Source organism: Sus scrofa, chromosome 18, assembly GCF_054392235.1.
Source record: "Sus scrofa isolate SSC_HxYL_T2T_F1_AM1 chromosome 18, Sscrofa_HxYL_maternal_Yorkshire_Landrace_v2.0, whole genome shotgun sequence".
Classification (NCBI taxonomy): Eukaryota; Metazoa; Chordata; class Mammalia; order Artiodactyla; family Suidae; genus Sus; species Sus scrofa.
Window position 1 is genome coordinate 27,622,840 of NC_139400.1, and position 23,371 is coordinate 27,646,210.

Consider the following 23,371-nt stretch of genomic DNA (forward strand, 5'->3'; position numbering starts at 1 on the left):
TCAGACCAAGCTCAGATCCTGCATTGTTGTGACTGTGGTGTAGACTGGCAACTGCAGCTCCGATTCAACCCTTAGTCTGGGAACTTCTATATGCCTTAGGTGTTGCCCTAAAAAAAAAGCAAGAAAGAAAGAAAAAAAATTGAGGGTACATTTAAGAGAATGTGTTATTTTTAGCTTATTTACTTTGTTTTTTATTATGAGATTGTCAAACATAATAGTAGAAAGAAGACTGTAATAAACCCCTACGAGTCTATAATTTAACACCAATAATTGAAAACACTTCGCGATCTTTTTTCATCTATTTCCTCCTCACATTTTCTTTTTCTTCAGAATTTTAAAGCAAATCCCAGACATCATAGTAGTTCACCTATACATCAAAATGTATCTCATATAAGTAAGGACTTTTCCAAACTGAAACCACAGAGCTCTCTTGTTAGGGATCAGCAACAGGTTAAGGATTCTGTACTGGCTTCAGTTGCTGCTATGGCCTGGGTTCCACCCCTGGCCCAGGAGCTTTCATGTGCTGAAGGCACGGGCAAAAAATTAAAACAAAAACATAATCACAATGCCAATAACATATAACAAAACTAATATGTCTTTAATACTAAATAATTCTCAGTCCATATTCAAAGTTTGCAAAGGAATGATGATGATTGGCAATGAACTGAAGCTGGCTAAGGACAGAAGAAATATGGAGCACAGTGGAATTATGAGAGAACAATGGAAAGGCTGAGATGAATAGGTTGAAGGCGCTGCGGGTGGGAATATTACTGGAGTTGGAAGCACACAGAGAGTGAGCTGGAAGGGTCGGGGGTGGTCCCACTTCCATCTTTGCCTATTGCTCAGTCACATCAGTCTTCTTTTCCTGTTGATTATATGATTATATTGTCTGGATGTTGGAAGAGTCTGGGCAGATCTCTTTCCCACAATCTCATCTATTTTAACTTCAGCACTGATACGCTCAGGAGAATCTGCAGACTGAATTAGGTCCTTCTTTTATATCCTTGGTACTTATTCAGTGCACTTATAACCTCAAAACTTAGGAAAACTTTTTCCAACTCCCCTAAGAACTACATTTTCTTTTTTCACTGCTGTCATTGCCAGGGCCGAGGGCATCATCAGTAGGACACCCTCAATAAATATTTTTTGGACAAAGCGGGGAGAGAGTGTTCAATAACATCAAATGCCAGCGACTTCTGAGCCCATCCACAACGCAGTTTCTAAGAAGGATTCTAAATTCTTTACTAAAGTTACAGTTGCCATTTCCTCATATACAAAAAGATAAACTTAGGAGGGCCTTGAGTTAATTAAGACTAAATTGGGCCCATCACCCTTGCTGGACTCGGAGAGACAGTGCTCTAAAACCCCTTATCCAGGACACAGGTTTGATCCCTGACCTCCCTCAGTGGGTTAATGACCCAGCTTTGCCGTGAACTGTGGTATAGGTTGAAGATTCGGCTAAGATGTGGCGTTGCTGTGGCTGGGGGTGTAGGCCAGCAGCTGCAGCTCCAATCGGACACCAGACTGGGCACCTCCATTTGCCGCAAGTGGGGCCCTGAAAAAGTAAATAAAACAAAGACTTAAAAAAACCCAAAAACTCTTATCAACCCAAATATGCTCCTGCATAAAGGAAACGACTAATCTTGGTGTTTCATCACAGTCCTCTTGTGATGGCTAACCTCATTTTAAAATAAGGGTTTATCTCCGGTCTAAAATGGCCAAGTAAAGCTGCGCCCCGCGATCAGACAAGGCAAGTCCCTTGGGCAAACGCGTGGGCGGCAGCCTGGAAGGGAGGATCTTAACCACCCAGAACGGAAGTTCCTGAGCCTTCACACCCGCGGGAAACAACTCGGCAACGGACCAAGATGGCGGCGCCCAGTGAGGGGCCAGCGTTTGCCGCGGGGGTCGAAAAAAATTGGAGTGCAATTGTTCGCTCCCCAGAAGGGACTCCCCAAAAAGTTCGGCAGCTGATAGATGAGGGGATTGCCCCAGAAGAGGGAAGCGCCGAAGCGTGAGTCCGCGAGTCCACCCTGGGTCTCTCAACGGCAGATTGGAGAGGGTTTGGGGGACCTTGGGCAGGGAGGGGAATACCCTAGGTCTGTAACTCGGGCGGGGGGGATGGCTTCGCCCTGGTATCTTAAAGACCCTGGGGTTGCTTTGCTTAGTTAGCTTTAATCTTCTACTTGGGAAGTACTGGATTCTGCACCTGGGGCGCGGTTTTGCTCTAAGACAAGTGGGGGGTGGGGGGAGAGGACCGCTAACTGATGTTAGCTTCTTAACCTGTTTTAAGCCTCAGACACCTTTGGCAGCCTGGTATAGTTTATGAACCCCGTCTCAGAATTTTATTTTTAATTTTTAAACGCATAAAGTAAATTATTTAGGATTATGAAGAAACCAATTACGTTGGAATACAGTTATCAAGGTAGTAAAAGAGGAAAAAAAGATGCAGTAAATGCCTCATTATTCAAGAGTTAAGTAATGTCTAGTAATAGGTCTTTTGTCTACCGTAATTTTGAAATAGTGATGAGCATAAACAGTATTTCAAAACATGTGCAACAAACATAATGTGACAAAATATCTATGATTTCCATTGGTGACAAATTTACAGGTTCTGCTGATTTACTTTATTTTTGTCATTTTAGGGCCACATCCGCGGCAAATAGAGGTTCCCAGGCTTGGGGTCCAATTGGAGCTGCAGCTGCAGGCCTACACCACAGCCACATCAAGACCAGATCCTAGCCACGTCTGTGACCCACACCACAGCTCATGGCAACACTGGATCCTTAACCCACTGAGTGAGGCCAGAGATCCAACCGGCATCCTCATGGATACCAGTCAGATTCATTTCCAATGTGCCACAGCGGGAACTCCTACTATGGCTTTTTAAAATTACCTTCATTCAGGAGTTCCCGTCATGGCTCAGTGGTTAATGAATCCAACTAGGAACAATGAGGTTGCGGGTTCAGTCCCTGCCCTTGCTCAGTGGGTTAAGGATCCGGCATTGCCGTGAGCTGTGGTGTAGGTTGCAGACTCGGCTCTGATCCTGTGTTGCTGTGGCTCTGGTGTAGGCTGGCGGCTATAGCTCCAATTCGACCCCTAGCCTGGGAACCTCCATATGCCTCGGGAGCAGCCCAAGAAATGGCAAAAAGACAATAATAATAATAATAATAATAATAATAAAATAAAGTAAAATAAAACTACCTTCCTTCATAATGGAAGGAAATGCTACATTTCAGTTAGAGATTACTAAAATGTCATTTTTTTTTCCATCCAAGTTTATGGATCCTCTGAGTTTTTTTCCAAGAACCACACATCTCTCGGGCTCTCTCTGACTCCCAGAAAGATTCTTAGTGTAAATTACTTTCTTTCTAAGAGTTCCCGTCGTGGCTCAGTGGTTAACGAATCCAACTAAGAACCATGAGGTTTCGGCTTTGATCCCTGGCCTTGCTCAGTGGGTTAAGGATCTGGCATTGCTGTGAGCTGTGGTGTAGATTGCAGACACGGCTCGGATCCTGTGTTGCTGTGGCTCTGGTGTAGGCTGGCGGCTACAGTTCCGATTGGACCCCTGCCGTGGAAGTGGCCCAAGAAATGGCAAAAAGACAATAAACAAAAATTAATAAATAAATAAATAAATTACTTTCTTTCTAGTTATAATAGTTGGTGTAACCCTACTTTTATCAAAATTATTTTTGTCTTTAGCAATTCCTCTCTCTACCCTTCCCAGGCACTGTTGAAATGCCTTTCACTGAAAATAAAAGAATTGTTTTGCTGGGCTTTTCCTCCTTGAATTTTTTCATGAAATAACCTAGAACTCTTTACTTTGGTTTAAATTTTCAAATTCTTTTTGGGGAGGGGTGGGTATCAAGGATCAATCCAGGTAGAAATATCCAAACTGTTGTTTTCTGCTGTTACTTAAGTTACATTTCTAAGGTGGTTCAAATTGTATTATGCATAGAAGACTCGGGTCTTATTTTGTGTTTATGAAAGTTATGCAAAATGCTGTTGGAGAACAGTGAATGAGGTAGAACAGTTTGCTAATCAGTATAGGATTAGTGGAGCATGGTGAAGAAATTGCTTGAAACTTAGTTACAGCCAAACTGTAAAGAGATTTGAACGCCAGACTGAAGAATTTGCATTCTACCTGTAAGTATTGTGAAACTATTGAAAATGCTAAGCAGAGAAATTACAGGATTAATAGTATTTAGAAAGTCTAAAATCCAATGTGCTGTGACTGATGATATGATGTGCAGAGAAGCTAGATACAAAATAGTTAGGCAAAGTGATGCCTTGAAAGGATTACCAGTAGTTCTTCCACTTTGTTTTAGAAAGGACACATCTGCCACATTCCAGCCAGTTAATGGATCACCCCAAGCAGAAGAACCTCCGTTGGAATCTACAAGCAAAGAAGCCTTCTTTAGCAGAGTGGAAACATTTTCTATATCCTTTTTTGGTTCACGTGAGTTGCACTTTCTGCCTGCTCCTGGAATTATTCTTTCAGGCATAATAACATATTCTTATGTTTTCATTCTTAGAATTAAACTTGGTAAGGAATTTTTAAGGTAAAGTAGTGTTCTAAAATGTCATCCCTTGGAGTTCCTGTTGTGGCACAGTGGTTAAAGAATCTGACTAGGAACCATGAGGTTGCGGGTTTGATCCCTGGCTTCACTCAGTGGGTTAAGGATCCAACGCTGCCATGAGCTGTGGTGTAGGTCACAGATGTGGCTTGGATCTGGTGTTGCTGTGGCTGTGGTGTAGGCCAGCAGCTGTAGCTCCAATTTGACCCCTAGCCTGGGAACTTCCATATGCCACAGGTGTGGCCCTAAAAAAGCCAAAAAATAAATAAATAAAATAAAATGATATCCCTCAAAGGGACATTTGAAATCAAACCTTTTCTTTTTTACAGAAGAAAAAACTAAGAACCTGAGAGAAGGAATAATAACTGACATTCATGTGTAGTATGTTTTCACATATATTGTCACAACCGAGCTTCATCTTAAATGTATGAAAATAAATATTATTATTCTCATTTTATAGAAGAGGAAATAGTTTCAGGTGGGTTATGTGACTTACCCAGGATCAACTTGCTAGCAAGAGCCAGGATTATAGTGTGAGGCTCTTGGCATGCAAACCTAATGTTTTCTGAGATAATACTACACTTTCTTCCTCTTTTAATTAAGATTTTCCTCTGGGTCCATGGTTGCATAAGAAATTACCCTAACATTTGGCAGCTTAAAATCCCAAACACCTATTACCTCACAGTTTCTGTAGCTGAGGAATCTAGGCACAGAATGGCTGAGTTCTCTGGTTCAGGGTCTCTGTCAGGCTGCAGTCACCTCAGGGCTAGGCTAGGAAACGATCCACTTTCAAAGCTCACTCATGTGGTTTTTGGCAGGATTAATTTCCTAATGGCAATTAGATTGAGGGTTTTAGTTCTATACTGGCTTTTGGCTGGAAACCTCCTTATGTTGCTTGTTCCATGGCCCTCGCCACGCCACGGGGACAGTTCACAACATGGCAGTGGGCTTCAGTCAGGGTGGGCAAGTGAGAGAGAGCAAGATAGAAGTTAGATTGTTTTTGTGACCTACCCTCGATTGACGTCACATCACTTTTGCCATCTTCTATTTGCTAGAGTGTTTTGTTTGTTTTTGTTTTTTTGTCTTTTTTTGCTATTTCTTGGGCCGCTCCCGCGGCATATGGAGATTCCCAGGCTAGGGGTCTAATCGGAGCCGTAGCCACCAGCCTACACCAGAGCCACAGCAATGCGTGATCCGAGCCGCGTCTGCAACCTGCACCACAGCTCACAGCAACGCTGGATCGTCAACCCACTGAGCAAGGGCAGGGACCATACCCGCAACCTCATGGTTCCTAGTCGGATTCGTTAACCACTGCGCCACGACGGGAACTCCTAGAGTGTTGTTGTTTTTTAATTTAAAGCAAGTACAGACTTACAGAAGGGTTGCACAGGTTATAAAGAACTTCCTTTGAAGTACTTAAAAGTAAGTTGCCGAAGTAATACCCCATTACCCCAAGTATTTCCCACAAACAAGGACTTTCTCTTACATAAACACAGTGAAACCGTCAAAATTGGGTAATTCCCATAATAAATTACTGCCTTCTAGCCCTCAGACCATAATTATTTCATCAGTTGTCCTATTAAGGTTCTTTATCGCAAAAGAATCCATTTTCGAATCCTCCGTTTTTCCTTGAATTTCATAACCTTAATACTTTTGAAAATTATAGGCTGCTTGTTTTGTAGAGCATATCTCAGTTTGCATTTGTCCAGTGTTTCTTGGTGATTAGACTCGGGTTATGCAGGGTATCACAGAAGCAGTGTTCTGTTCTCATTGCATCCTGTCACGTGGCATAGGATTTTAATCTATTCCTTTACCAGGGATGATCATTTTGATTAGTTGATTAAGGGAATATCTGTCAGTAAAGTAATTCTTTCCTCCTTTGTAATTAAACTGTTTTGTGGGATGTGCTTTGAAACTATGTGTATATCATATTCCTCATCAAACTTTGTTATTTATTTGTGGCCACATGGGCTCATGGTGTTTCCTTTTATTCAGAGGTTTATAACCCATTATTATCATTACATATTTTGAGATTTCACTTGTCCCTGATTTGGTGAGTGGGAGCCCCATGTAGATGCTCTTTACACCCCACTTTGGTGAGTGGGAGCCCCATGTAGATGCTCTTTACACCCCACTTGGCTCCAGCACCCCAAGGTGGCCCCCCCACGTGGATTCCCTCTTTACCCAACTTGAGCTTTTCTTTTCCCCCCAACTTGAGTTTTGACACCCTGTGCTGAATTGTCACCCCCCAACCGCCTGGCTCAGCCTCTGCCTTACCACCTAATGGCTTTAGAACTGAATTACTCAGAGGGGGAAGGTATTTTAAGCTTCTTCTAGTGCTTTTCCTTGGATTAATTCCTGATATTGATATATTTAAAATTGGAGTTCCCGTTATGGTGCAGCGGAAACCATGAGGTTGTGGGTTCCATCCCTGGCCTTGATCAGTGGGTTAAGGATCTGGCATTGCTGTGAACTGTGGTGTAGGTCACAGGCGCAGCTCAGATCTGGCATTGTATGGCTCTGGTAGGGCGGCGGCAGCAGCTCCACTTCAACTCCTAACCTGGGAACCTCCATATGCTGCACAGGTGCGGCCCTAAAAAAACAAAAGACTAAAAAAGAAAAACGGCCATTTCTTGGGCCGTTCCCACGACATATGGAGGTTCCCAGGCTAGAGGTCCAATCGGAACCATAGCCACCACCCTACGCCAGAGCCACAGCAACACCAGATCCAAGCCGCGTCTGCAATCTACACCAGACACACCACCGCTCACAGCAGCGCGGGATCCTTAACCCACTGAGCAAGGCCGGGGATCGAACCTAAAACCTCATGGTTCCTAGTCGGATTCGTTAACCACTGAGTCACAATGGGAACTCCCATTTTTTTTTTTTTTAAAGAAAAAATTTAAATCATTTCCTTTTGTTCTTTTTTGTTCCCATTGGAAATAAATTGATCTCCACTTTGGATGTGATAGTTATTTAACTTAAGCTAGTTAATTAATTCTGTTACTTTCACTCTACACAATCCCAGCTCCTTTAACATTTATACTTAGGTTCTGTTTTTAGTCTTCTGTCCTCCCTTTGCTCTTAATGGAATATTTTCAAATTCCCATATCTTGTTTAAAAATATAGAACTTTCCTGCATCTTTCATGGTTTATCTTTTCTTTTTCCTGTGCTCTATAAAACAGGAATTCTATAGATAAAATAGAAAAAGCTGAGTATTGAATATTAAAGATCAATAAATGTTCCAGGACATTTTCTCAGGCACATAATCTTATAGCCACTCTTAATGTTCTTAGCCTATTTAAAACACATATACTGGTGTTCCCATTGTGGCTCAGCAGAAGTGAATCTGACTAGTATCCATGAGGATGCAGGTTTGATCCCTGGCCTCGCTCAGTGGGTCAGGGACCCAGCGTTGCCTTGAACTGTGGTGTAGGTCTCAGATGTGGCTTGGATCCTGTGTTGCTTAGGCTCTGGCGTAGGCTGGCAGCTGTAGCTCTGATTCGACCTCTAGCATGGGAACTTCCATATGCTGCGGGTACAGCCCTAAAAAAAAAAAGTAGAAATTAAAAAATAAAACACATACCATCTATGCACATGTGTTCACACATACACAAAAAGTATGTAACCCATGTGGGGCAGGGAGGAATAATAGATATTATTAATTTTACTGACCATTCTTCAGAAGGTAATTTTACCTTCTGAAGGATAAAGTCAGTAAAATAGGAGATAGGAGAGCATAGATGAAGGATAAAATATTTCTGCTTGTTTAACCTTCACCATCTCTTATTGCACAAGCCTATCCCAGTGCTTTTACTGGTGTTTTCAGATCCCTAGTATTTCACATCAAGCAGAGGTGAATGGCTTCTATACTCTGTCCTAAAAATAGGCATTTTAGGAGTTCCCTGGAGGCTTAGCGGGTTAAGGATCTGGCATTGTCATTGCTGTGGCATGGTTCAATTCCTGGTCCAGGAATTTTTGCATGCTGAAGGCGCAGCCAAAAAAAAAAACAAAAAAAACAAACTTTTTTTTTTTTTTTTTTGTCCTTTTAGGGCCGTACCCGTGGCACATGGAGGTTCCCAGTCTAGGGGTCGAATTGGAGCTGTAGCCTCCAGCCTACACCAGAGCCATAGCAATGTGGGGTCTGAGCCGCACCTGCGACCTACACCACAGCTCACAGCAATGCCAGATCCTTAACCCAACTGAGCAAGGCCAGGGATTGAACCCACAACCTCATGGTTCCCCCCCAAAATTTTAAATATATAAAATACATAGGGCTTCTTGGCTTCTTATTGCGTTTTTTTTTTTCTTTTTAGGGCCTCATCTGCGGCATATGGAAGTTCCTGGGCTGGGGTCAAATCGGAGCTCCAGCTGCCAACCTACACCACAGCGACAACAACGAAGGATCCAAGCCATGTCTTCGACCTGCACCACAGCTCACAGCAATACCAGATCCTTAACCCAATGAGCGGGGCCAGGAATTGAATCTGCATCCTCATGGGTACTAATTGGGTTTGTAATCCGCTGAGCCACAACAGGAACTCCCTGCTCTCCCTCTTAATTTAATGTGCTTATTCCTATATTCATGAAGAGTGACTTAAAGTTTTGATTTAGGACTTGTTCATTTTAATGTACTTGCAGTGTTGTTTTTCTTAACACGAATACTCTTTGAAATGGGCAGGTAAGCCCCCTGAGCTCTCTCCACTGGTCTGTGCGAAATACGGCTGGGTCACAGTTGAATGTGATATGCTGAAGTGCTCCAGCTGTCAAGCTTTTCTCTGTGCCACTTTACAACCAGCTTTTGATTTTGACAGATGTAAGTATAAAGTACAAATTACATTTTTCTCCATATTCAAAAGGTATCTATACTAGTTTTCCGAAAAGACCAGTGACTTGTGTTTGAATGTGAACTTCTTATTTATAACATTGAATTTGTGATTGTCTTCACCTTAATGATTAGCTTCAGTCATTGCCCTTTTTTAAAAAGCTCAGCCACTTTAGAGTGAACCTACTTTTATGTTGTCTGGGAAACTAACAGCAGTATGTTTATTTTATGGTTCCAAAGTTTATGCTTAGGTTAAGAGACAGGACTTTTATGAAGGCTTACACTTGGAAATGCCCTGCCTCATAAGATATATGTTATCTCCTTTGTAATTGATCTCAGAATCTTGATTTAGAACTTGTTTTGTCAAAAATATTAAGATGATAGAGTTGCTAATTTCATATCTTTAAAAATTCTATTAATTTTTTTGTTGTTTTTTTGTTTTGTTTTGTCTTTTCACCTTTTTGCCATTTCTTGGGCCGCTCCCTCCGCATATGGAGGTTCCCAGGCTAGGGGTCTAATCGGAGCTGTAGCCACTGGCCTAAGCCAGAGCCATGCAACGCGCGATCCGAGCCGCGTCTGTGACCCACACCACAGCTTACAGCCACGTCGGATCCTTAACCCACTGAGCAGGGCCAGGAATCGAACCTGCAACCTCATGGTTCCTAGTCAGATTCGTTAACCACTGTGCCACGACGGGAACTCCTCTCTTAGTTATTTTTATTTTTAGTTCTACCTGTACTCTAAAAGGCTCTTGGCCCTTGACTTTTGAATCTGTCCAGTGTTTTTTAAGGTATTGCTTCTTATATGGTTTTCAGATAAGGAACGATGTGCTGAGCTGAAGAAAGCCTTGTGTACTGCCCATGAGAAGTTCTGTTTCTGGCCAGACAGCCCCTCTCCAGGTACTTACTTCCAAGATTTCCATTTCCCATTTCTTCTTGGTCATCAAATTTCTCTCTTTCTCTCTCTTTTTTTTTTTTTTTTTTAGGGCTGCGCTGGAAGTTGCCAGGCTAGGGTTCAGATCAAAGCTACAGCTACCAGCCTACACTATAGCCACAGCCACACAGGATCCCAGCTATGTCTGTGACCATGGCAATGCCAGGTCCTTAACCCACTGAGCAAGATCAGGGGTTGAACCTGTGTCCTGATGTATACTAGTCATTACTGCTGAGCCATGACAGGAACTCCTGCATTTCTTTGTGAAAATCTAGTCTTTGAAGTTTCTTTTCCTTCCTTTCTACTTGCCCTTTTCAAGAAGGACTCTTAAAACCAACTAGTGAGGAGCCATAACCATGGTTGTATCTGATTTCATACTCTGCTTTTCCTACCAGAGTAAACCACCCCACATTCTACCCAGGCTTCCTGGCACAGTAATGGCACTAATGACTCACAGGGGAGTTCTCTTGTGTGCAGTGGGTTAAGGATCCCACATTGTCACTGCAGTGGCTTGGATCCCTGGCCCTGGAACCTCCATGTGCCACAGGTGCAGCCACAAAATAAATAACATAAAGGAGACCTATAGGACCCCACGCGAGAGTGACTAGAAATCCACAGTTTATTACAGTAAAGCCACATGATATTTGTCAGTAATATTGAAGGAAGGGTATCATCACAACCAAAGACTGCCGCATGGCAGCGGGTCTGGAAAGGCCCTTCTTTCCTTACTATGTAAGGAATGTGGCAGCACACCCTCACTCTTGAATCAGGAACCACTCATGTGTTCACAAGACACTTCAGAACAAGGGATTCCAACGTGTAGTCTGAAGTGGGATTTGTTTATAATTTGCTGGTCCCAAAGGCGTATTTTTGCTGAATAACCAACCTCAATAGCAGAGCCCTCTGGGGGCTCACCAAGACCATGTGCAAAACTCTCTGGACTCATGGTTACAAAGCAGCACTATTAACCCATGTATTTCATGCTTGACCAGAAATCAGTGCCATACAGGTATGTTTTTTATTTCAGTAGGGCAGCTCAGGCTAATTCCAGGGTCACTGATGCCCAGGAATATTCCAGGAATGACTACTGAGAGGAAAGATTAGATTGAAAGTGACCATAGAGTGCCATAAACTGATAAATGAGGAGGTGATAGAAAAGGAATTATTAAGAAATTATTTTTAAAGTGAAAATGGCTGCATCACAAGGCTTTCCTGCTGGTGGCCTGGCTGTCTTGCCGTAGAGTATAACATAACTCAGTCCTGAGAGGATTTGACTATTTCTGTCTGGTGCACTGAGGGCGGAGATAGATTCTTTGTCTGCCCAGGCCTCTGTCGGTGGTTCCCAACTCTTGCTACTATACATTTTACTTTTTTTTGCATTTAAAATTTTTATGCAGTTTTTAAAGGTTACTTTCCATTTACAGTTACTGTAAAACATTGGCTATATTTCACATGTTGTACAGTATATTTTCTTGATCCCATTCATAATTTCAGCTAGCACCGACTTACAGGTTTCTGACTTCTCTTGAGACCTCGCTTTTGAACTTATATTTTCAACTACTTTCAAAACATTTCCACTTAGTATCTTCCAGGTGCCTGGAACTCAAACTATGTTATACAAAACTGATTTCTCATAATACTTAAATATTTAATCTAATACTTAAGTACTTCTAATTACTTCTAATACTTTCTTCATCTAATACTTTAAACTTTATTCACTTTTTTCCTTTTTTGGCTGCTCTGCTGCACATGAAGTTCCTGGGCCAGGGATCAGATCTGAGTTGCAACTTGACCTACACTGCAGTTGTGACCTATGCTGCAGTTGTGATCTACACTGCTGCTGTGGCAGTGCTGACCCTTAACCCCACTGTGCCTGTCCAGGGATCGAACCTGTGTCCCAGGGCTGCAGAGGTGCTGGCGATCCAGTTGTGCTGCAGTGGGAACTCCTGTTCACATCTTATGTTGTTTCCATCTTGGTTCATGGTACTGACCTCCCCGTCCAGTTGTCTTAGCCAGAACCTTTGATGCCTTCCTTGTCACCACCAGCTGGTCCTGTCCATTCTACCTCCTAGATAGATTTCAAATATGACCAAATTATATCATCCCTCGATTTGATTTTTTAACATTCAAGAGACTTGTGTGGAGAAAGGAACACCCACAAGTATAAATACTTAATGCTTGAATTTATTAAACATACCTAGTGAAATTGTGAAGGTAATTTTTTTCTAACATTTACCAATAATTACAAACTAAATTAAATCCCTGTACACATTTTAAACTACAGTTGCTAATTTTTCAGGACTGATTCTTTTGAGCATATCAAATGCTTTAAAGTAGGCAAAATATACATATGCATTAATTGTAAAATATACAATTAAAACTTAAGACATTTTCCTGGAGTTCCCATTGTGACTCAGCAGGTTAAGAACCTGACTAGTATCCACGCGGATGCAGGTTTGATCCCTGGTATCACTCAGTGGGTTAAGGATCCAGCATTGCTGCAAGCTATAGTGTAGGTCACTGACGGGGCTTGGATATGGAGCTGTGGCTGTGATGTAGGCCATCAGCTGCAGCTCCGATTCGACGCCTGGCCTGGGAACTTCCATATACTATAGGTACAGCCCTAAAAAGAAGAAAAAAGAAAAAAAAAAGATGTTTTTCCTGATGGGCTTAATTTCTTCTCTGTTCACTCTTTTACTGTCATAGGTATTCTCTGGTGCTTTCTTAGGGTTGTAACAGTCAGACCAAACCCTGCATTAGAAGATGATCGGAAAGGTGTTGGAATTTGGTTTCTTCTCCCAAGTTTTATTAAACTAGAGCCACTGGTCATCAGAACAAGTTTTCTTTTTATTGTTAATCCTAACTTGATTTCTTTCTTTCTTTCTTTCTTTTTTTTTTTTTTTTTGTCTTTTTGTCTTTTTTTTCCTAGGGCCACTCCTGTGGCATACCCAGGTTCCCAGGTTAGGGGTCTAATCAGAGCTGTTGCTGCCAGCCTATGCCAGAACCACAGCAACGCTAGATCCAAGCCCTGTCTTCGATCTACACCACAGCTCATGGCAACATTGGATCCTTAACCCACTGAGCAAGGCCAGGGATCAAACCTACAACCTTGGTTCCTAGTCAGATTCGTTAACCACTGAGCCACAATGGGACCTCCAGTCCTAACTTGATTTCTTAAAGTCCACAACTTTCTCATTAATTTTAGTTTTTTATAACCTGACTTTTCTAGTAAAACAATTGAATCTTTTAAAAAAAAATCAATGACAGGTGTTTTTTGTTGTTTGTTTTTCTCGGCCATGCCTCTGGCATGTAGAAGTTCCCAGGCCAGGGATCAAACCCACGCCACAGCAGTGACAAGGTCAAATCATTAAGCCACTGAGCTACCAGGAAACTTCCAATGATGTGTATGTTGACACATTTGATTACCTGCAACAACTGTAAATAATTTGATAAACTCTTTTGTTTGTTTGTTTTGTTTTGTTTTTTGTTTTTGTTTGTTTTTGTTTTTGCTTTATCTAGGGCCTCTCCCGCAGCATATGGAGGTTCCCAGGCTAGGGGTCGAATCGGAACTGTAGCCACCAGCCTACACCAGAGCCACAGCAATGTAGGATCCGAGCCGCGTCTGCAACCTACACCACAGCTCATGGCAACGCCAGATCCTTTAACCTACTGAGCAAGGCCAGGGATCGAACCTGCAACCTTATGGTTCCTAGTCAGATTCGTTAACCACTGTGCCACGACGGGAACTCCTGATAAACTCTTAAAGAGTATTTTATAGCCCTTGAATATAGAAAGTATCTCTTTTATTTTTAACTTTTTTTTTGTCTTTTATGCTTTTAGGGCAGCACCTGTGGCACATGGAGGTTCCCAGGCTAGGGGTCCAATTGGAGCTGTAGCCGCTGACCTATGCCAGAGCCACAGCAATGCCAGATCTGAGCCGAATCTTCGACCTACACCACAACTCATGGCAATGCCAGATCCTTAACCCATTGAGTGAGGCCAGGGATTGAACCTGTAACCTCATTGTTCCTAGTTGGATTCGTTTCCACTGCACCACGATGGGAACTCCTGATTTATTTATTTATTTTTTCCCACTTTTTTTTATTACTCAAATGAATTTATTACATCTGTAGTTGTATAATGATCATAACAGTCCAATTTCACAGGATTTCCATCCCACAACTCAAGCACATTCCCCCACGCCCCAAACTGTCTCCTCTGGAGACCATAAGTTTTTCAATGTCTGTGAGTCAGCATCTATTCTGCAAAGAAGTTCAGTCTGTCCTTTTTCAGTTCCACATGTCAGTGAAAGCATTTGATGTTGGTGTCTCATTGTATGGCTGACCTCACTTAGCATGATAATTTCTAGGTTCAGCCATGTTGCTAAAAATGCTGGTATTGGAACTCCTTATTTTTAACTTTTTTTTTTTTTGTGTGTGTGTGTGTGTGTGTGTCTTTCTGCCTTTATTAGAGCTGCTCCTGTGGCATATGGAAGTTCCCAGGCCAGGGGTCTAATTGGAGCTGTAGCCATCGGTCTACATCACAGCCACAGCAATGCCAGATCCAAGCCGCGTCTGCAACCTACACCACAGCTCACGGCAAGGCCAGATCGTTAACCCACTGAGTGAGGCCAGGGATTGAACCTGAAACCTCATGGTTCCTACTCGGGTTCGTTAACCACTGCGCCATGATAGGAACTCCTGTCTCTGTATTTTAACCTTATCTTTGCCAAGTCTCCCCACAGGAGTACTGTGTTCTAACCCTGTGAAACTATTTAGAATTCCCCAGATGTGCCATCAGAGGGATTTATTTCTCCCTCCACCCCCCCAGCTGCCAGGGAACTCCATTTAGGGCTTTACTTTTACACACTGTTGTTAATTTTTCAGATTCAGCTTAGGAGTTCCCATCGTGGCTCAGTGGTTAACGAATCCGACTAGGAACCATGAGATTGCGGGTTCGATCCCTGGCCTTGCTCAGTGGGTTAAGGATCCAGCGTTGCTGTGAGCTGTGGCGTAGGTTGCAGACATGGCTTGGATCCCACGTTGCTGTGGCTTTGGTGTAGGCTGGCAGCTACAGCTCCGATTAGACCCCTAGCCTGGGAACCTCCATATGCCATGGGAGCGGCCTAAGAAATGGCAAAAAAAAGACCAGAAAAAAAAATTCAGCTTAGACCTGACTGCTCCTGAGAAACTGTTCCTGAGACTGCTTTTTAAATGTAATCACAAAAGTATCATCACAGCCCTATCAAAAAAATGAGGAATCTCTCAATGTCATCATCTTATCAATTTTGCATTTCTTTTGTTCTATACATGCTTTTAATTTTTACGATTTGCACCCACGTAATCTCCCAGTTTACTTTTTGCGCAGATCGATTTGGGATGTTGCCTTTGGATGAGCCTGGTGTTCTTGTTAGTGAATTCTTAGATCGTTTTCAAAGCCTTTGTCACTTGGACCTCCAGCTTCCTTCCCTGAGGCCAGAGGACTTAAAAACTATGGTGAGTTGTCCTGTCTAGCATGCACTAGCCTTCAGTTTTCACCAGCATGATGCATTTATTTTAATGACAAGAGGGTGCCTTTTTTAAGATGAGAGGCTACTATAGATTTTAGCACCAAACTGTTAACGTCTGATTCCTGTTATAAATGTCCCCCTGTCCCTGAGCCAAAGCAAATTTTTTTCACCCTGTCATAGTTCTTTATTATTCTTAGAACAGAAATAAAGGCTGTAATAAGCTCTTTTGCTGTGTCAAAAGTAAATTCAGGAGTTCCCGTCCTCGTGGCTCAGTGGTAGCAGACTAGTATCCATGAGGATGCAGGTTCTATGCCTGGCCTCACTCAGTGGGTTAAGGATCTGGCCTTGCTGTGAGCTGTGGTGTAGGTCACAGGTGCAGCTCAGATCTGGCGTGGCTGTGGCTGTGGCTGTGGTGTAGGCTGGCAGCTGTAGCTCCGATTCAACCCCTAGCCTGGGAACCTCCATATGCTGCAGGTGTGGCCCTAAAAAGACCACAAAAAAATAAATAAAAAGTAAATTCATTGTCAGACCAAGAAATAAACAGTAGTCCGTTGTCATTATTTGGGTTTGAAGTTTACAGGTTTTAAAGTTAGTGTGAAGATGTGGTAGTTCTAGGAAAACTGCTCCATTTCTCAATCAGCCGACCCAGGGCAGTTCACCAAGCTTGTGTGTGATGACCTTAGCCTGTACTAGAAGTCAGTCTTCTCCAATAAAGAGAATTGCCTTCATGTTTGTCGGTTTTTTTCATGATTTTTGCTTTGTACCATCTGGGTACATCGTTATCTGTCACCTCTTTTTATGGTGGTTGAAACTTTAAGTCTTTCATCTTGGTTCCTTTGTAGTGCTTGACAGAAGACAAGATCACTCTTCTCCTGCACCTGCTTGAAGATGAACTTGATCATCGAACTGATGAGAGAAAAACTGCAATCAAATTAGGCTCTGACATCCAAGTCCACGTCACTGCCTGTATTCTTTCCGTGTGTGGCTGGGCGTGTAGGTTAGTGAGCTTGCCTGGGAACATGAACTGCGACGACATTCTTTCCCCATATATGTCAGTCACTCATAGTATGTGGCGATCACATGGTGTTTCCTGTGAGAAAAACAGTAAAAAAGAAAAGCTAAGGGGGTGGAGGGGGGACAATAAGAATTAGTAACAATGAGAATTAGAACTCAGGAATTCTTTTTTTTTTTTTTTTGGGTCTTTTTGGTCCTTTTTTTTTTAAGGGCTGCACTCGTGGCATATGGAGGTTCCCAGGCTGGGGGTTGAATCAGAGCTGTAGCTACCTGTCTGCACCACATCCACAGCAACTCAGGATCCAAGCTGCACCTGCAGCTTACACCACAGCTCATGGCAATGATGGATCTTTAACCCACTGAGCAAGGCCAGGGATTGAACCTTTGTCCTCATGGATGCTAGTCAGGTTCACTAACCACTGAGCCACGACAGGAACTCCCACAACTCAGGAATTCTTGAACACACCTGGACTATCACTTCCCAGCTGGGAATTTGTGTTCCTATAAGTGGTGAAGCTCCTTATTAGTTTTAAAAAGGAAAAACCAGTTTAATTGATAAAAACTACCCAAGGAAACACCAGCTGGACTCTTCTTGGCCCCAAGCCGGTGTTTCCATTCCAGCTGCTCACTTTGGCACAGAGTCTTCTGAGACAGAAGACTGTCAGACCGATTTGGATTTACTCTAAATATGCTTTCTGTGGTAGCTTAAGGAGTATTTTTCATTTACAAGGAAAAAACTTTTAAAAGGGACAGGAGAAATTTCGAAAGCACACCTTTAAAACAGTCTGGCCATAGAGCACACACTAAGAGGCCTGGGTCTTTCCAGAGGAAATATGTGAGAGGTGATGAAGTTGGGTCCTGAGATCAGAGGACAGGGGCCCTGGCGGAGGTGGTTCCCCGTCCACCGGCCGTTACAGAGATCTGCTCGCTGAGGTTACGCACACTCGCCGACCATTGTGCTTAGGCCCTTGGAAATGTGACCCTCTGCAAAAACGCCCTTTCTTTTCTGTTCCTGCCCAGTTCTGCTCTGGAGCCCGTGCAGCTCTCCCTGATAACATGTTCACAGTGCATGAGGAAGGTGGGGCTCTGGGGCTTCCAGCAGATGGAATCCCTGGCCGACCTGGATGCCTCCTTCGGGCTGACCAGCTCCCCTGTCCCCGGCTCCGAGGGCCGGCCCGAGCGCTTCCCTCTGGTGCCTGAGTCTCCCCGGAGGATGATGACTCGGAGCCAGGATGCCACGTTTTCCCCAGGCTCAGAGCAGGTATAGACGTGGCTGGCTTGTGCGGGGTGGGCTTTTTACAAACAGCACTCTTGCCAGAGTGTTATTGGTGGGAATGAACTTAGATTAGTTAATTTAGGATAATCTTCACTTCTAATTACGTGGATCAGAATACTTCAGAGTGGTTTTATTCACCAGTTGCAGTGGAGATGCCAAATTCATTATTTTGTGTAGAAATCTAGTATTCTTTTTTTTTTTTTGTCTTTTTAGGGCCACACCCATGGCATATGGAGGTGCCCAGGCTAGGGGCCTAATCGGAGCTACAGCTGCCTGCCTACACCATAGCCACAGCCACGCCGGATCCTTAACTCACTGAGCAAGGCCAGGAATCAAACCCTCAACCTCATGGTTCCCAGTCGGATTCGTTAACCACTGCGCCACGACAGGAACTCCAGAAAGTAAATTCTTATAGTTTATAAAATATCATCTTTTGGGGTTCTCTTGTGGAGCAGGTTAAGGATCCAGTGTTGTCACTGTAGCAGCTTGGGTCGCTGCTCTGGCACGGGTTCCATCCCTGGCCCAGGAACTTCCATATGCTGCAAGAGCGGCCAAAAAAAAAAAAAAATTAACTTTCACATGCTTCTAGAAATATTTCATTAATTCCATCACCTCCCTTCTCCTTCTTCAGGCTGAAAGGAGCCCAGGTCCCATTGTCACCCGAACTCGGAGCTGGGACTCTTCCAGTCCTATTGACCGTCCTGAGCCTGAGGCCGCTAGCCCCACCACCAGAACCCGCCCAGTGACCCGAAGCATGGGCACAGGAGACACTGCTGGCCTGGAAGTGCCATCTAGTCCTCTTAGGAGAGCCAAACGAGCTCGCCTCTGCTCCTCCAGCAGCTCGGTGTGTGCGCCTGCGTGTGTAGAGGTCCCTGAGCACAGTCGCACGCCAGGAGAAGCGGGCATGAGCCAGTCCTGTGGTTCTGAGGAGGCAATGGGAATAAGTTTACGGATGGGACAGTTGGGGGGAGTTCCCAGGTGGCCTAGTGGTTAGGATTTGGTATTGTCACTCCTGGGGCTCGGGTTTGATCCCTGACCTGGGAACTTCCAAATGCTGCAGGCACAGCCAAAAAAAAAAAGGGGGACAGTGACCAGAGAGGAAAAAAATGAAAGGCTTTGCCATTTGTTTCTCTGAGATGAATTCTGAGGGTATAATAAATGTGTCGGGCCCATGGGACGGCAGTGAGGAAGGGGGACAGACCTGATACGGTATAGGTTTACCCCGAAGGGAGGGAAAGAATTTGAAAATACTGAGAGGGAAATAACATTTAAAGCTGATTTAACGGAGAACATAAAATGAGAAATGTGGGAGTTCTGAGATTCTAGACTTGACAGCTAATAGCAGAGCCTCCCTGAGTTGACGTCGTATCTGCCCGTCATCAACACAGTTTCTCTTCCCCCCTCAGGACGCGTCTCCCCGAGGCTTCTTCGATCCCACCTCTCAGCACAGAGACTGGTGCCCTTGGGTGAACATCACACTTGGCAAAGAAAGCAAGGAGAGTGGTGGAGCTGAGGTGGATGCCAGCACCCCTGCAGAGCCGGGCTGGAGGGCAGTGCTGAACAGCCTCTTGGCCCACAAACAGTCTAACCAGCCCGCTGAAACCGACTCCATGGTAAGATAAGCCGTTGCTGATCCTGTGCAGCACTGGCTGTTTATGGGGTGAGGAGCAGAGGCTGGTCCTATAATTAGCACCCTATCTGCCCACAGCTTTCATTCGTCGAGGTAGACTCATCCTAAAAGAACAGGCAGGGGCCTGGTTCAGTCTTGCTGCCATTTCCCATATGGCATTCCACCAATTTCTGATAAATTCTTTGTCATCTTAACTCAAACGACTCAAAGCAGAAAAGGGGTACAGGAGCACAAAAAGAGGACTAGGCAGCTGCTCCAGCCTCGTGGGCAGAACAGCTGCTCTTTCCATCTGAGTTGCTCTCACTTGCACTTGACGCCTGGCCGGTGAACTTCGTTGTCTGGAGCACGTGCTTGGCTACCACCATTACGATTTCATTCCTCACGGTGTTACTTTGCTGGGTTCCGTGGCCCTAGGCTTGTGCTCGGACCCTCAACCAGCCATCACAGTGATGACTGCTGCTGGGTACCCTGAGAAAACCTGGGTACCCATGACAGCTGAGAAAACGACCCAAGGGTCTGCTCTGTGGAAAGAATGGCAGTGAGGGGAGGGTGGGCACTAAGGACTCATGAAAACTGCATTCTCTTTCCCTTGCTGGCTCATTCCCAAGTTTGCCATGTAACCTGCCTGGTATAAATATAATCATTTCTGACCTCTGTTCCCTCCAAGGACAACGTGAAATAATACTTGCCAGCAGATGTTTATGAGAAGGGTATGAGATGTTTGTGTAGGGTCACAGGATTCCACTAGAGGGAGCTATAGATGCTAAGAGCCCAAGAATGTACAGTCATACCTTTAGTCAATGTGCAGATGAACGTTTTTCAAGTTTTTTGCCCCCCCTTCAAAAGATGCATTTTTCCAATTTAAAAACTTGAAGATACATAAAGCTATCTGAAGGCAAATGTTTGGCCCACCTTTCAAATTAGAGAGTTTAGATCTGTCTCTGCCCGTGACTTTTCTCTTGCTAGCTCCTAACTGAAATTGTACAGTTTTAATTGACTCCTAATGTCACCATTATGCTGGCCAGAAAGCCCACAGGGCTTTAAAAAAAATTTTTTTTTGGTAGTGAGGAAAGCTGGCCTCGTAATCTGCCAGCACTTTAAAAGATTCTTTTTTTTGTCTTTTGGGGCCCCACCCACAGCATATAGAAGTTCCAAGGCTAGGGGTTGAATCGGAGCTGGAGCCGCTGGCCTATGCCATAGCCACAGCAATGCCGGATCCAAGCCACATCTGCAACCTACACCACAGCTCACGGCAACCCCGGATCCTTAACCCACTGAGCAAGGCTGGGGATCAAACCTGTGTCCTCGTGGATACTAGTCGGGTTACGTCAGCCACTGAGCCATGATGGGAACTTCCAAAGATCCTTTTTGGCAACCTGTCTTTTAAGAGTCCCCACAGCTGCTGTGAGTGGGGAATACAAAGCCTGACAAGGTGCTGTGGTAAAGGATCTTGAGGTTAGAATAGAGCTTATATGGTTTCTCAGCTTAAATTTCTTTCAGTTTTGTCACTGTTGTAACTAAATCGTTCTCAGTCCAAGTAAGACTTCAACCTTTTCCCTCCGGGAACTTTACTGAGACATTCAGCCACAAAGAAGTTAAGAAAACGGTGAAAGTGGAGGGAACGTATGGCTTATCTTGAGAGATATGTCTGGGCTCTTCACCGTGACTCAGAGAGAACTTTTATCTTTCAGCGAATTGTTTTGTCTGCCTGTAACACCGTTTCTCAGAATCTCAGATCGCTTCACAGCCATGATCAAGTGGCAGTGAGATTCTTCCTATTATTAGCTCTGCTGGCTAAAACATGAAGCTGAGAAAGCCAAGGTCATAGTTTCAACTCTTTAAGGTGGTTTAACTTGGTTTCATTCTGTACCTTAGATTAGCTCAGCATTGTGTAAACGTGAGTCCTTGTTCACAATAAATAATGAATGGAGCCAATTCAGCAAAACAGATGAGAAGTCAGTGTGAAATAGGTGCTGCCCTGCTGGTGGGTCAGAAGTGTCATCCTCCTGTACAAAGATTAGGACACGTACAGATGCTTGCAGGGGGCAGAAGCGTGTTTAGAGGCTCGAAGTGTGTTGGCAGTCGTCTAACAGTAGACTCGGGCGTCTGGATTCTTCGTCTGGCATTACGTGTTTATTGTGTATAGCACAATATAAAATTAGCCTTTGCTCACTCCTAAACATGTTTAGACCATTTGGGGAGAAATTTAGACCACACCTTAAAGCTATTACCCGTCCTTTATCTCTGAAAAAGAACTTATTTTCTAATAATGAGCTTTTCTACCTATAGAGTCTGTCTGAGAAGTCCAGGAAGGTATTCCGAATATTCCGGCAGTGGGAGTCTTTATGCTCATCCTGAAGATATTCCAGCCCTTCCTGCGGAGAAGTGGAATGAGTGGCTTTGAAAAATAAAGCCTGAGTTCCCCCTTGAGCACCTGATGTTAAGTGTTTCTCCATTCTGGTTTAATCATAAGGAACCTCTGGCTTGGCAAAGGCATGAGTGTCACCAACGGCATCTGACCGAGGGGAACCCCTGTGCCTGCGAGGACGTGGGCAGGGAGAGCTACAGTGACCCTGTTAGAAGAGTGTGTGGTTACGAAACGACAGAGGACCCAGGGCTCCTTATAAAATTCGACAGAGGACCCAGGACCTGAGCATTTTTAGTGTCTTTAGTGACAGCATTGCTTTGAGGACTTCTATCCCAAGAATATGTCATTATGAGCTAATAAAATATTTGTTAAGATTCTTACACCCGGAGAGCTGTTTTCCTCCTTGCCTAATGGGCTGATATAAAGGAAGCTGAGACAGAGAAAACTGCAGTGGAGCAGTAAATAAAGTCAGAATTTTAGTTTTTCAGATTGACTGCAAAGCTTAGCAGCATTTATTTGTGTTTCTAAACCAGAGGCAAGACAATGCATTATGTCACCAGGAGATCTGATGTTTTATGGTGAATGGTAAGCTGATAACTCTCTCTCTTTACTCTCTCTCTTTACTTTGATAATAATAGTAACAGACTATAGCAAGGGGAGGAAGGCCCTTTGGAGGAGACCCCTTCTCTGTGTGCCTTTTTTTTTTTTTTTTTTTCTTTTTAGGGCTGTACCTGCAGCAAGTGGAAGTGCTTGTAGCAACACCAAATCCTTAACCCATTGAGCGAGGTCAGGGATTGAACCTGCATCTTCACGGGCACCATTTCAGGTTTTTAACCCGCTGAGCCATAACAGGCACTCCTTCCATGAGGCTTCTAATGCATGGCTCCCCTGAGCGGGGGGTCCCCAGGCTCTTTTACTGCTGGTGGAGAGCATTGGTCTCTGTAGTGGAGAAGTTGACCCTGACCTGCCCCATCTAAATAGGCTCCTCACTGAGAAAGTGACCATGAAAGAAGGTAATTATTCTCCAAAATGTCATAGTTTTATTTTTAATAACTGTGCTTGCTTGTTTTTATAATTCAACTCTTTATACCAAAGTATTTTAAAGAATGTAATACACATAATATTCTACCCATGCTAAACTTTATATCTCTAAAAAACAGAACTTTTTTCCTACATACTACACCCAACAGAAATTAATAATCTGTAATATTATCTAATACACAATCCATATTCAAAATTCC

General features: G+C 43.8%; 1 protein-coding gene across 4 annotated transcripts; it reads left to right on the plus strand.

Annotated features, from left to right (window-relative positions):
* The first annotated feature begins 1,841 nt into the window (after positions 1-1,841).
* Positions 1,842-22,510, plus strand: ZC3HC1 (zinc finger C3HC-type containing 1). Of its 4 annotated transcripts, XM_085005461.1 has the most exons (11): positions 1,842-2,011; positions 4,326-4,437; positions 9,241-9,391; positions 10,216-10,794; positions 14,197-14,485; positions 15,410-15,828; positions 16,685-16,839; positions 17,877-18,117; positions 18,764-18,976; positions 19,539-19,745; positions 22,052-22,510. In XM_085005461.1, the coding sequence occupies exons 6-11, from the start codon at positions 15,586-15,588 to the stop codon at positions 22,118-22,120; spliced, it is 1,128 nt and encodes a 375-aa protein (XP_084861587.1). In that variant the 5' UTR covers positions 1,842-2,011; positions 4,326-4,437; positions 9,241-9,391; positions 10,216-10,794; positions 14,197-14,485; positions 15,410-15,585; the 3' UTR covers positions 22,121-22,510. The 4 variants fall into 4 exon arrangements, with proteins under 4 accessions (XP_084861587.1, XP_084861586.1, XP_084861585.1 ...); XM_085005460.1 differs by lacking the exon at positions 14,197-14,485 and having other exon boundaries at positions 1,842-2,982; positions 3,453-4,437; positions 10,216-10,299; positions 15,701-15,828; XM_085005459.1 differs by lacking the exon at positions 14,197-14,485 and having other exon boundaries at positions 1,842-2,747; positions 3,481-4,437; positions 10,216-10,299; positions 15,701-15,828.
* The last annotated feature ends 861 nt before the right edge of the window (positions 22,511-23,371 follow it).